General features: G+C 40.8%; 1 protein-coding gene across 12 annotated transcripts in view; it reads right to left on the bottom strand.

Annotated features, from left to right (window-relative positions):
- The window catches only part of CDH13 (cadherin 13), a 1044015-nt gene that overhangs the window by 819726 nt on the left and 209582 nt on the right, over positions 1 to 14707 (bottom strand). For all 12 annotated transcript variants that reach the window (XM_008139707.3, XM_054709950.1, XM_054709951.1 and 9 more), the window contains exon 2: positions 10618 to 10729. In XM_008139707.3, coding sequence (XP_008137929.2) covers positions 10618 to 10729 — 112 coding nt within the window. The remainder of the gene's footprint in view (positions 1 to 10617; positions 10730 to 14707) is intronic.

The following is a 14707-nucleotide window of genomic DNA, read 5'->3' on the forward strand; positions in this document are numbered from 1 at the left end:
TGCCCCAGAAGCAGCTGGGCTCTGAAGAGGCCAACTAAGTGTTGTAGCTGGATTGAGGACTGGCTTTTCAGGGGGATGCTCTCCTAAGGAGTTCAGTCTCCAATTCTGAAATCCAAGAGGATCAGCACACCCAAACTGTTTTCATAACTCATTTGGCAGCAAAACCCAGCCTGAACTAATATGATGGTATTTGTGGTCTTATTTATCCTACTTAGAGTAAATCTTCATGTTTCACTGCAGAAATATCTGTTTTATTACAGGATGCTGCCCCAGAACCCTGGTGGAGTTGTACAATATAAAGCATATGCACTTTATTAGTTTCCTAAATGCTGAAACACATAAACACATCTGGATCTAAGGTTGAAAAGAATCACTTCTCAAATGCTTGTCAGGGAGCATCCTTTTAACATGTAGCCCAAAGAGACCAAACATGATTTAAGAGTATGTGTGTATTGGAGAAGGGGGCCAGGGGCGGGGGGATGGTGGAGGCACGTGTCCCTAAAGCATGAACATGCCTGAAAGGGAGACTTGAAGGGCATAGGAAGAAAATGTGTTTCAGATAAGAGGAGCCACACTTCATTGAAAATTATCTGTGCCACCTATAGCAGACAACAGCACTGCCCATCCCAAGAACATCACTGTGCCCATTCTCCTCCCTGGCCTTAATGTGTCAAATGATAAAGACAACAACCTTTATACACAGCCTGCATGTGGCAGGCACTGCCCTAACACTTCTGCGTGTGTTTTCTTCATCAATCCTCCAAATACTACCTCCATTTTACAGATGAGGAAACTGAGGAGCTGAGAGGTTGAGTGACTGGAAATACTACCCACTGTTAAGTGATGGAGGCAAGGAATCCACACAGAGAGCCCTGTGAGGCTCCCGGGAACACCCCAGTCTGTTCTCAAAGGAAAGGGCAGGAGCACTGGTGTGGGAGGAAACTGGATATAGCATTTCCTGTGGGGAGAGCATGCAGAGCCAGGGGATCAGAGCGTGTTTGCACCATGGGCACCTCCTTTGAGACATCGGGTCCTTAAAACAGCCTTTATGCCCTCACCTATGAAGTGGGACTTATAATCCCACTCACAGGGCAGTTGATTAAAAGGATAAAATGGTATCCACTTTCCTGGACCACAGTATCTCAATGTGAAAAACTATTCTCATCTTAGTGCTTTTACATGACTACCGGGTCCCTCTACCTAAATGTTTACCAACCCAATCTCCCCCTGGCTGATTCCTTCCGGTAATTCAGGTCTCACTTCTCATGGAAAACTTCTTTGGCACCCATTCATGTAGCAGCCCTCCAGAAACCTCTATCATAGGACCGACCTTGTCTTTTTTCTTTCATGGCACTTATCTTCAGTTTTCACATATCATTTTCCTGTTTCTTTAAGTGTTTATTTCTATCAGGCCCATCTCTTTCTCTCTACAAGAATAAAAGCTTCAACATAGAAGGCATCGTTTGTTTCTGATTCAAAGTTTTATCCTTTGTCGCTAGTACAGCGCCTGGGATAAAATAAATAAATATTCTGATTCACATCTGTGGCTGGATGGAGTAGGACAGCATGAGATTTCATCATGCTACTCTGAATGGCACACAATTTAAAACTTATAAATTGTTTATTTCTAGAATTTTACATTTAATATTTTTAGACTGCGGTTGGCTGCGGGTGACAGAAACCAAAGATAGCAGAACAGCAGATAAGAAGGGGACCATTGTATTCTTAATTCCTTGAAGAAAAATAGAGATACAGATATTTAGTCCAGCTCCAGAATCATGTGAGTACAGACACTCAACAGGTCAAAGAGTAAGGCCATATGGCAGCACTTAGAATGTGACAGCCTTAATGAGGCAGTCTGCTCACCAGCATCACCAGTGAGCAACCTGGCGTGATGGCTGTCCTCATTCCCTGCCACCTAAGAGACATGTCCATTTGCCTGTGTGCTGCATTCCAAAAATTCTCATGCACGGATCACAGTCTGCAGTCATAAACTGTTAGTACTGGAAGGGACCTGAGCGATAGAGGAAAACACCCTCAGGTGGACTCTCTTGCTTTCGCAAGCCCAGCAACACTCCTTCCCTCCAAGGAACAGCCCTCTGTTTCCCAGGTCTGGCCAATAGGGAAGCCAAATCTTCTGGGATACTGTGATTGGTTCATGGATAGGCACTTGACCCAAGCTGGACCAAGAGAGTTAACCATGAGATGTTTGCCAGATACTTGGAAAAGAGTTGCTCTGGGTTGTTAAGCAGGAGGAATAAAAGGCGGAGCTTCTGGTGGCCAACCTGATGGGAATCCTCTGAGAGTGAATGGTACAGAAAGCAGAGCTGAGGAATGAGGGGCATGTGATAACACGTAGATGAGCATCTAGACCCAGGTGTTCCTAAAGCCAGCTCAGACCCTATATATAAATAGATTAACATTTAACCCTCAGAATAAGTTATTAAGATTGCTATCATTATAACATTTATTTTCCAAATTAGAAAACAGAGGCACGGTGAGCTTCCCCCACCCCATAATTTGCCCAAGATGCTTAGTTAGTAATGGGCTGACCTTAGATTTGGATCAAGGCAGCCTGCCTCTGGGGTCTATGTTCTGGAGGCCAATATCTCAGAAGTTATAAATTTTTTAAAGTTAAATTCTCAATGTTGACAACAAATTCCTTTCATGAAACACTCTAGACTCCCAGAAGGAGAGCCAAATAGGACATATCTGTGGAGCAAATTTAGCCCAAGGGCAGACCGTGTGATTCCTCTGTCTATTTATTTCTTCCGTTCTCCTGATAAGAAAACTGATGCCAAGAGAGCTCCCCCTGCATCTGCATTCCTCACCTCCTCAGCCCTCCCACTCTGTCATTTCATGTTTCCCAAGCTTCAAAGTTAATTTAGGACCCAAGTCCAATGAAAGGATTGCTAGCATTTTATTATTACCCCCCTAACTTGTACATGTGTTCTTTTTATTTTGCAGTTACTTTATTATATCACTTTACATTTATGAAATGAGGCAGTTAGTATAATTCATTTATGGGAATCCTAATAAATATTAATTGACTTATTACTAGATTATTACAAACAGTTGGTGGGAGGAAAGGGCAAACATGTACATATATTACATTCCTATAGGACTCTGTTTAAATATAGGACAAATTCTCACTAATGCAAATAGGAGTCCCCAACCTGACCCAAAGTATAATCACCTTCATAGTGATGGGGTGAACTAAGTGACATCAGAGTAATTTTTCTTGGCATATCACAACAGCTTAAAACAAATATACCACTTGACACTTCAACCTTAATCAGACCTTTCCAGACTACAGTACAGGTAATGTTAAATAATTTCACTAATCAGTTCATCAATCTCCCCACCTGAGAGTAAATACAAGTTAGTCGTGTTATGCACAACCAGAAAATGCAAATAACATTATCACTTTTTTAAAATCACTAAAACAGAAAAGGAAAACAAAATAACTTAGGAAATTTCTGAAGGTAAACAATATAGACAGACAAAAGCCCAAGTCAACCTGAACTCGGGAAACAGGCATTTCCCCACCTGCCAGGCTGGAAAGTTCACTCATTTATTACCAACCAAATGAAATCTTTCGAGCAGGGTCAAAAGGGCCTTTGTTTTGACATTTAATTCACTGGCGATGTATTTCCTCAGTTAGGATGCAAAACACCTCTCACATTGCTTTTTCATTAATTGCCTTCATTTTTCAAGTTCCCTGTTTGATTTATAGTCAATTAAAAACACCCTCCAAAGCCCTGACTCATGTATGTTAAGTACAAATATGATTAATGCAATAGGATGCACTCTATGGATGACCTGCCACTAACCAAGGTCAGTGTCTACGTGGGATGACCAAGCAGTGCCTTGATTAAAGGAACTCATGAGGAGGGTGGAAAGCCAGGAATGCAGGGTCATGAATAACCTGGCACTGTATTCACCCAAAACAAGGAAAAAAGAAGCACTATTTCTATATTTTTCTATTTAAAGAGGAAGAATGCACTTAGCTATGGACAGAAAAAAAAAATGAGGTTTTTCTTTATCTCATCCAGGTTGATATATGTGGATGGGAAAATTAAGTGACAAATTTCCTTAACATGTTACCACCAACATAAACAAAAATTACAAGACACTAGACTGGGAACTCTGAATAAAAGCCAAGGCACTGAAATCCTGGGTTCCAATCTCGACATCAATTGTAAGCAGAACGACCTTGGGTAGCCCAGCTTTAGTATCCTTACCTATGAAATGGCACATAATGACTGTTAAGATGGTTCCAGGGGGGTCCTCCACCTTTAGAGAAAGCATAGTAAAGTCAGCTGTGAAGGCCACTGAGGCCACCATGGTTAGCTCTGGGTGTGCCTTTTAAAAGTCCCAACATTTGTGCCTGGCTGGCTTGGCTCAGTGGTTGAGCGTCCACCTATGAACCAGGAGGTCATGGTTCGATTCCCAGTCAGGACACATGCCCAGGTTGCAGGCTCCATCCTCAATGTGGGGTGTGCAAGAGGCAGCTTATCAGTGATTCTCTCTCATCATTGATGTTTCCATCTCTCCCTTCCTCTTCTTTTCTCTCTGAAATCAATAAAAACATTTTTAAAGTCCCCATATTTGTCCCTAGTGTATATACATTTGCTATATTTTCTAAAAACATACTCTCTCTTTTCTATCAGCATAGGCATGTACCCCTTCATGAAGAAATCTTTTGAGAGTTATTCCTGCCTCTCCAGAAAAAAACAAATATATTGAAACTTCAGAAGAATTATCAGAAAAGTCATGAGCAAAAAAATGTAACAGTAACCTAATGCCTTAGATCAGTGATTTCCCACCAAAATGAGGTAAGTAAGGACATGTTGGTGCATTGTTTACAAAGCAATATTTACTCAAATTAAAGGACTCCCTTTTTTTCTGTAATTAGTCTTTACTCCTGTTTTGTTTTGTTTTTTGGTGCCAAATGACCTTTTAAAAAATTCTGGCCAAAGTAAATGTGGATATTCACCTTATTTATTTGCTCGCTTTTTCTTTCATATCCAGATGTAAGATAATGTTTTAAAATGCAGTCTTATCAATCCAAGATTAAAAAAAGAAAAATCTACTGGCCCCTGAAATTCAAATCCTAGAATCACTCCTTTAGGTGTTTCTTTATCTCTTCAGATGTTTAATGCCCACAATTTATCTTCTAAATCACTTTGTTTAGATGGCCACTAAAAGGAAATTGAACCTAACATAACAACAAGAGCAATGATAGTAATAATAATAGCAGCTTCCATTTATTCATAGCTATGTTCTAAGCATTCTCCCATCCAGTATTGCATCAACTCTAGAAGCAAGGGCTGTCATTATCCATCTTAGAGAGATGATATAATTCAAACTCAGATGATTCAAATAACTCACTCATGGCCACATAGTTAGCATGTGACTGTGCCATATGTTTAAACTCGAGTCAATGTGAGTTTACAATTGTGTGAGCTTAACCACAATATGATAATCATCAGGAGAATGCAATTGGAACCCTTCCTTATCAGAACCATCAGAAGGTGAGGTCCCTCCCCTGGGTGTTTCCACTAGGGAGCAGGGAAGAAGCTCCCTGGCTCAGGGGAAGCATATCCTGCTTAGAAAGGCAGCATTTAGTCACAGCTACATGACCTTGCTCACCTGCTTGACCTTTGTCCTCTCTCCCATGTAGGCCCAAGTTACTCTGAGATGGCTGCTTCCTTTGTGGTCTGTCTCTGTCTCTTCGGAAATCTCTTTATAACTTGGGTCACACTGTTTTGTTGGGATCTGTATAGAGACTGTGAGAATGCACTAAACCTAAGTGTTGTACATTTCCCAGCCTTGTTTGTAGTTAGGATGCCTACATGACTAGGTGTGTCTAATAGCATGAAGTAGAAATGATGCATGTCCCTTGTGAGCTAAGGTGGTTACTAAACATGTGGGGTGTCTTCCCATACTCTTTTCTTAAAAATATTTTTATTAATTTCAGAGAGGAAGGGAGAGGGAGAGAGATATAGAAACATCAATGATGAGAGAATCATTGATAGGCTGCCTCCTACACACCCCACACTGGGGATGGAGCCCTCAACACGAGCATGTACACTGACCAGGAATTGAAATGTGACCTCCTGGTTTATAGGTTGGTGCTCAACCACTGGTTCATAGGTCGACACTCAACCAATAAAGAGTATGGATCCAAGCCCTCATACTTTTATATTGTCCCCCTGTCTTGCAGCTTGGAGGTATAAGAGTGATTGGAAGGAACAAGATGGCAGGACCAAGTTAGAAGTAGGATGGGTACTCAAGTTCCCACTTGGAAGGCAGCCACTTGGAGGAGAACTACCCAGGAAAGCAGCCCAACCTGCATCCACATGACCTGAATGAAAAAATAAATGTCTATTCTCGTATGTCACTGGGGTTGTTTGACACCAAGCCTAGTCTGAGTAATGCAGGTCCTTTATTAAGTGTAAGTTCTTATAAGTTTGCATTTTAGGTGAACTCAGGTGTGGCTATTTCCCTCTGTGTATCTGTGTGGTCCAAGAAGAGTGATCCATGAAGGATAAACAAGGTGGAAGAAAAGTGCTGACCTGATAGTGGCTGGGGGCCAATGGTTGTCCTTCACTGGTAGTTGAAGATGTCTCCCACTAATAGAGGCTAGAGGATCATGATTTCCCTAGCAAATATGATGAACACAGGTCTTTCCCTGTCTCAGCTGACAGGGAAAAGCAGAATGTGCTGTTCTGTATTCTCCATCACACCAGATAGGGGCTTATCACATGGTCTTTTTCTCTATCAGCTGGGTGGCTGGTCAGATTTCCAGGCCAGCTATTCTTCTGGAGCCTGGGTGTCAACTGGGAGGCTAACAGCAGAGCCACTATCCAAATCTCATGGTGCCAATGTTAGATAGTTCTGGGTGTCGAAGGTCACCAGGGCCTCTTGCCACAAACCCATCACAAATGCCTCCCTGAGACCAAAGACCTTGAATGGATGTCTCCTTCTTGAGTTTCTGCTTTCTAGACTGTCTTCCCCTTTCTTCTTGTCATACTCATCAAATAGGGGAATAATCACAGATATTTTCCCAGCTCACCTTTCAAGACTGAGATGAAGCCAATAAAGTTTTGCCGAAGTTATCATGAGTTGGGGGCTTTGCTTTACACAGTGAGAGACACCATGAAAGTGATCCCCTGGTCACATTAAAGAAAACAGTGGGATGCCATGTTTTCATCCTAGAAGCTTGTTGAAAATGGCCTTTTAAAGACGAAAGTAAGTTTAGTTAGTGGAAAGGAGAGTAGAATAAAGAGTTATTGGAATGTGAAGAAAATAAAAGGCTTTAGAACAACTGAAGAAAAGATGTATTGAAGTGAACAGTGAATAAAATATTAGGGAAATAAAAGGAGTGGAGGTGACCGTTAGTAACAGTTAAAGTAGAAAAAGATAAGTCATTGAGAATTGAGGAGAAAGATGAAAAAAGATAAAAGGATATATTACTGTCTGAACAAAAAGAGCAGGGAGCTGTGGACAGAATAAACATTCCCTATAATTTGCTAAAAGCTGAACACAGAGCCAGTGGAATATGAGCAGATGTATGGGGTAGGAGCAGATGTACTAGGTCTGTCAGGCAAGGAGACAACACTATCAGACAACTTTATAGAATAGTGAAAATTGTAGACAACAGTTGATTATGTTGTGTTCATACCTTCTGGAAATTCACAATGATTGGAAATCAAAGCTCTTAAATAGGGCAAATATAAAGTAAAACTGGAAAGAGAAAATGATATAAGCCCAAGATAATGTTAGAAACCTGGTTTCTTTTAATATCTGTTATTACCTAGAATATCAGATTATATTTATATATCACTAAAATATCCAAAACCATTTCCTGGATCTCAACCTCAAATATGTAAGTATTTTAACACTTTCTAGTCTTGTTTGATACTTTTCCATTTTCATCCAGATGCTGGCCTTGTATCAATATAGTGTTCATGCTGACAGTACTTATCACTCAGTTTCTTAATCACATTTTTCAGAGACAGAAGGGTCTTGTGTTGAACTATGAGGAAATGCATGAGAGAACTGAGAATGAGAGAGGAAAGAGGGAGGGGGAGGCATGGAGAAGGGAGAGAGAGACTTAAAATGTTACTTGGTTAGGGAAAAAGTTCATTCAGTATCTTGAGTTTGTATTTCCTCTTGCAAGTGGAATAGAGCAATCTCTTCTACTACTTCTGGAAATCCAGATTTTCCAAACAATATCCAACAGGCCATCTCCAATCTGTAAAAACTTTCTTCTTCATTAAGGCACAATTAAATATATTCACAAGGTCTATACTCATAACCCTTTGTCCATTGTTTTGAGATGAACTCAATAGTACCTAACTAGATCTGCTCCCTGTATTTTTCCACCCTAGTAATATATATGGATCTAGAGTTTCACTGAGAAGAAGTAGTCAGACTTTGCTGACTAAAATTCACACACAAAGTCACATATAAATATTTAAAATTCTCAATTCCCATATCACTGACTTTTCCTGAATGTGCTATCATTGATAATCAAATCAGTTCTATTTACCATTTACTAGCTTACACATAACCAACAACCATAACCCACTTAAATTACTTAGGGATTGAAAACACACACACACACACACACACACACACACACACACACACACCGGTGATATTGGAATGTACAGTATGGTTTAGTTTAAATTAAAAAGATCTCCCAAAGTATGATTGTATCCAGCTTCTCAGCAGTGAATTAAAAGCTGTTTGGTGTAGTGAAGATTACAAAAGCAATCACATTTACTAGTATGAGCCTGCTTTGCATATCAACACTATTAATTTCCATACTCAGGGTGGCTTCACATTTCCACATGTGTTAATATAGATACCATTTGGGGATGATCACTGGAAAAAAAGAGAAGTGTGTGTGTGTGTGTGTGTGTGTGTGTGTAAGAGAGAGAGAGAGTGAAGAAGAGTAGCTGAGACAGATGAGAGGAAACCCAGAAAAATGGTTCTCATAAACCAAGTTTTGTTTGAAATATATTGATTCTGATTAATAGCAAAATCAAAAGACAAATGAGGGTTTCTGATGGCCTGACCCAGGAGTCATACTCAGGGATCAAATGAATATGAAATTACATATTGGAATTCACTTATTGTGCCAGTCCTGCACCGTGTCATTACAAACTCTAATTATTGAAATGATTTCATTGGCGTAATTGCATCAAGATGTGCCTGGGCTTCACCTTGGATAGCTCCCTTGATGCTCGACATTGCATCTTCATTATTGTGTTCCTTTCAACTCTTAAACTGTGCTCCAGCCTCACAGAACAATCTAATCAAGCAGGCTGTCGTTTTTTTAACTGTTCTTTAAACATGCCAGCCACAGCACAGGAATGAAGGAATGTGGGCCAGCCTCGAAGGCAAACCTGAGGCCAGAGGGGCAAATGGACAATTATCTTCCCTGAAGGGACCTCGGAGCAGCTGACCAAATTACAACACTGTTTTCATATCCTTCATTCCAAAGTGTTAAAGAATAATGCTCAAGAACCTACAATTAAATGGTTATTTGTCTACCATCAGTGGTAAATTCTACTCTGCTAAAGCTATTTTTGTTATGAGTTTAGCAATGTATTCCATGCTGTCATAAAGATTAAACAATATAATATCAGCATTAAATAACATAAAGAGATTATAAACACAGGTCTGAGCATATTTTAAGGAAATTAAATGGAATTTGGGAGGATTTGAGTTTAATCCACAAATAGCCAGTAGAGGTTTTGACTCTTTTCTGAAAACCATCTTATTAGCCTTAAGAAATATAATGCCCAGTGAAATAAGCCAGTCAGAGAAAGACAAATACCATATGATCTCACTTATATGTGGAATCTAATGAATAAAATAAACTGATGAACAAAATACAACCAGAGTCATAGATACATGGTACAGACTGACAGACGTCAGAGGGGAGGTCAGAGGGGTGGGTGGTATAAAAAAAGGTGAAGAGAATAGCCAAAGAACATATATGCATAGCCCATGGACACAGACAACAATGTGGTTACGGCCAGGAGAGAAGGGTGGGGTCTGGGTGGAGAGGGGCAAATGGGGGTGGGGGGGGAAGAATTGGGGGACATTTATAATAATGTCAACAATAAAAATAAAAATTTTAAAAAATAATAAGGGTTTTGAATTCCTATGCCTAAAAATATCCAGAAGCCAACATACTGCTCTCACCATTATTTTGATCTAATGCTGTGAACAACATAATACAGATAGGACAGTGATCCACAGGAAGGTAATGGTTCTGCTCTCAGGGAACTGCCAGGCGAAATGAACTTCATTTCCTTTGCACAGAATAATACTCACATTGGAAGGTGGCAGACCCCTTTTGTGGGAGTGGTTGGAAAACACTCACCAGTGATCAAATACTAGATACACATGACTCTGTTCACCTCTAAGCTGGCAAGACCCTAATTCAAGACCATCCACTCTGGATCAAGCAGTATGAAAATAATGGGTAGAAAACTGCTTAGTGTAAGGAACACCACATCCTGAGACATATTAACAGACATTGGTGAATTTAAATATGAGAAGAGGCCAGAAATATCAAGTGACATTGCTTACAGTTCAGAATTGCCTGGTCCTCGATGAATTCCACTGGCTGATCGATGTGGAACACTTTCTGCTGAAATCCAGGAGTGCAGTCCAAATCTTCTGCAGATGTTAGCAGCAGCACCTGAGAACAGCAAAGCCATCAATATTTTAACATCAGCTCATGTGTTGGGCCTGCTACCTTGTACCAGATCTGTGACTTTTAGAAATGAGCTGAGGATTTAATTTCATTTCCCAAATGAAGAGGTAAGTTGATACTTCTCCTGTGGTTGCCAACAATTTTTTTTTTGGCAATGAGATTTGAAAAAAGTGCAAATGGGAACAGCTGCAGCAGTTTCCATTCAGTTACAGTTAAAGAAATAAGTTAGTCAGATTTTTACACCTGCTAAGAATCTCACCACAGTTTCCATGTGTGAAATTTCATTACAAAATCTGTCAATTTTCTATAATGCCTGAGTTAAAACCAACTTCACTTTCATAGATGCGAAGGAGCAATGTCATCTGTGAAGAGGAGGAAAACTAACTATCCCATTGGAAGTTACTTCTAAAAGGATTCTAGGGTCCACTAGACCTTCACAGTCCAAGATGGTGGCCATGACCACACATGGCTACAGAGCCCTTAAAATGCAGCTGGGCTGAAATGGTCAGTATAAAATACATGTTGGATTTTGAAGACTGAATACCAAAAACAAAAATAAAGTAAAATACCTAATTAATCACTTTTATATGAATTACACATTGAAATGATAATATTTTATAGGTTAGACTAAATGTTATTAAAATTAATTTGACCACGCTTTTTATATTTGTAAATTTGGCTACTGGAACATTTAAAATTTAAAATTGCTTCCAAAGCCTCAGCTTTGCCTTTGAAAGTCCTTAGGACACTTCATCCAGGGGTCAAAAACTTAGGATATATATTTTGGAACATAAAATGGCACATCCCTGAACGAGGGATAATTTAGTAAGTAAGAAATAGTTGTAGGCTTAGCAGGCAAAGACGGTAAGTCCCATGAAGTTAGGAATCACCTCTCTTTCTAAGCACCTACCACATATACAGGCACAGAGAAGATACTCTATATACTCAAATTATGATTGCTAACGTTTTTCATCCCTTACTATATGGCCAGCACTGTGCTAAATTTGCTAGTTGCATCATCTCCTTCAATCTCCACAAGCCCTGCAATGTATCTAGTATAAGATACATTTTATGGACAAGGAGCCTGGCATCTTAATGCAGTTAACAATGCTTGCCCAAGGTCATCCATTTAGGACGGTAGAGCCAGAGTTTGAATCCAGGTTTAAGGGTTCACTGTCAGAGCCCCTCTTATACCCCTCAGGCTTCCCAAGTAGCGTGGGACTTTGCATTATCTTCCTTGAGATATCTCTGTGACCTCTAGGAGGCTGCTTTACCTGAGCATGGTCCCAGCAGAGGGTTTTGGAAATTCACAACCCCAGGAGCAGCCTGTGACCAGAACTGATGAGAGCTGATACCAAATACCCCGGCTCCCTGGCCCCTCAGGTGAGATAGCAGTTTCCACGTGGACTTGAGCTCCAGTTGCCCACAGTGGTATCTGACTTAATAATGCACCTTCCATTTGCTATCTTCTCTCCCTGGGCTCATTTCCTCATCTCTGTTGGTAATTTTCTGACATCACCCTCCAGATAAAGCTACTTCCTCTCAAATCCTTGACTAGGCATTTGCTTCTTGGGAAACCCAAATTTGATACCAGAACACAATTAACCACTGCACACAGGTTGTTGAAGGAAGCTCATGACCATCCCCACCAGCAAACTCGAAGGAGTGTACACAAGGTTGGAGGCTGTGGAAGCAAGGCTTCTCTCTAAACACCAGCCTCTGGAATGCACTGAACCTCAAGGAACAAGAGCAACCATCAATCTCGGGAGGTTCGCGGTGCAGCAGCCTGAGAAACATCAGAGAAATTGCAACGGGAGAGTCATCACCCTGACCAACACCATCTTTCTAAAATCAAAGGGGGAAGGATGCTGCAGCCCAGTGTGGGAGCAGTCCTGCTTGTAAAACGTCCCCTGGCTTTGAGAGCCGGCTCTGGTTAAATCACGGCTGAAGCAATCATAATGCTGACAACCCAGTGGCACACACAGAATGCAGATTCAGGACTCAGAATAATTAGCTGGCAAATTTGCAAGCAGAAGATCTATAACTGGCCAACATTAATTCAGTTAAACAGCAAATGGTCAAAGGTTGCCTCCAGGCACCCTGTGTCTACAATTATACATTAACCTTTTAATCAGCTAATTCTGCTCACAAATCCCAGACCAGGAAACCAGCCATCCCTTAGGACCATCGGGGATGATGTTTCTCCAGGGAGCCCGAGTGTAAGAATCCAGAACTGATTGAGAGTCTGGGTGAGTCCCCCATTCTTGTCTCTCTGCAGCTCACTCTGTCCTCATTCCTTGGCGGGTTCTATTCGGGATTCCTCTGTAGTCATAAAGGAAAAATAAACCTTTTCCAACTGCTGATCAATCCTCAGGGAGGGTGGTAATGGCAGGAGGCTCCAGCTTTGTTTTTGCAAATTCTTGGGTCACTTCATTGACCAGTCAAAATTCAGGTTAAATGTTTAATAATATAAAAGCATGCAGCACTTTCACGGGCAAGGTGTGACTTAGCAAGGTAAGCACTAGTCGAGTAATTAATTCGCTCACCCCTCCCTGCACTTACCCATCCACTTGTTCCCCAATACTCACTGAGCTCCAGGGCTCAGTGAGCACTGGCCAGGGGTGGTCCTGGAGCTCACAGAGAAGCAGTCAGTGCAGCAGTCAAAGCAACAACTCCAGAGTCACTTTAATGGTTCAAATCTGGGCTCTGTCCTTTACTGACTGGATGGTTTGCATTTTTCATGATCCCTCTCTGTCTCAGTTTTCAAATCTAGAAAAACATGGGAAATAAGATGTGCACTGGGAGGGACTGGTGGATTCAGTGGGACGCTGCAGTAGTCAGTGTGTGCTGACTGTCAGTGTGGACTAGAAAAGGTGAGAGGCAGTAACAAGTAATAATTTCATTTATTGATAAAAATTCAACTTGGAAGAAAATTATAGGTCTCTTTGGGAACATGTAAAAGCTGGGGACAGGGAGTCTAATTTCATAAAGAGGGATCAGAAACTAAAACATTCCTGCTTCCATCTCAAAGTTGGGTCAGAATTAGCTGGGTAAATGGAGAGGAATATAAACTTGTCTTTTTAACCAACAAGCTCTTATTTTTCACTTTAATTCCTTTGTGCCTCTGGGTTTTATGTAACCCATCTCTGAATTGACAAAACTGTGTTTAAAAAAGAATCCAGACTACCTGGACATACTTTCCCCCAAACCCTCCTTAACATTTCCAAGATATATGCTGTGAGCAACATTCCAAATGTGTCTTTAATGCCATGGCAATAATGTTCTTTCCATGTGGTTCTTTTGTTCATTTATGCCTTTGCTTGCACCTCATAAACAAGAGGCAACCAATGCATCTGTGAAAGCTCAGCAAAGATCAAATTTTATGATCACCAAAGGATTTCCATTACTTGAAAATTGCAATCAGTCTGCTTATGAAGGCAGATTCATGTTCAGACAGACGGTAAGCACAGGATAGAGCCACATTGGTTCTTTATGAATCCCAATCTACCAGCTGTGACCTCAGCCAAGTAACCCTGTAGCTCAGTTTCCTCAGACGGAAAATGGGAAATTAATAGCATCATATATGTTATTATGAGGATTGAGTTAACGTATTTTCCGGCATATAAGATGACTGGGCATATAGAAGATTTTCCTGGGTTAAAAAGTCGTCTTATATGCTGGAAAATATGGTAATATTGTAAAGAGCCTTATGTAATTGCTAAATCAATGTATGCTCTTTTTATTAGTAGAAGTAGTACTTTCTTATCTAATAAAAGAGTAATATGCAAATTGACCTTACCTCTGCTACACCCACAAGCCACGCCCACCAGGCAATCAGGAGCGAGTATGCAAATTAACCCAACCAAGATGGCTGTGTCCATGGAGCAAGCAGGAGGCTTGGGTTTCCCTGGCAATGGAGGAAGCCAAACTTCTCGCACACCATGGCCAGCCCTGAACTCTACT

Source organism: Eptesicus fuscus, chromosome 21 (genome assembly GCF_027574615.1).
Source record: "Eptesicus fuscus isolate TK198812 chromosome 21, DD_ASM_mEF_20220401, whole genome shotgun sequence".
Lineage (NCBI taxonomy): Eukaryota > Metazoa > Chordata > Mammalia > Chiroptera > Vespertilionidae > Eptesicus > Eptesicus fuscus.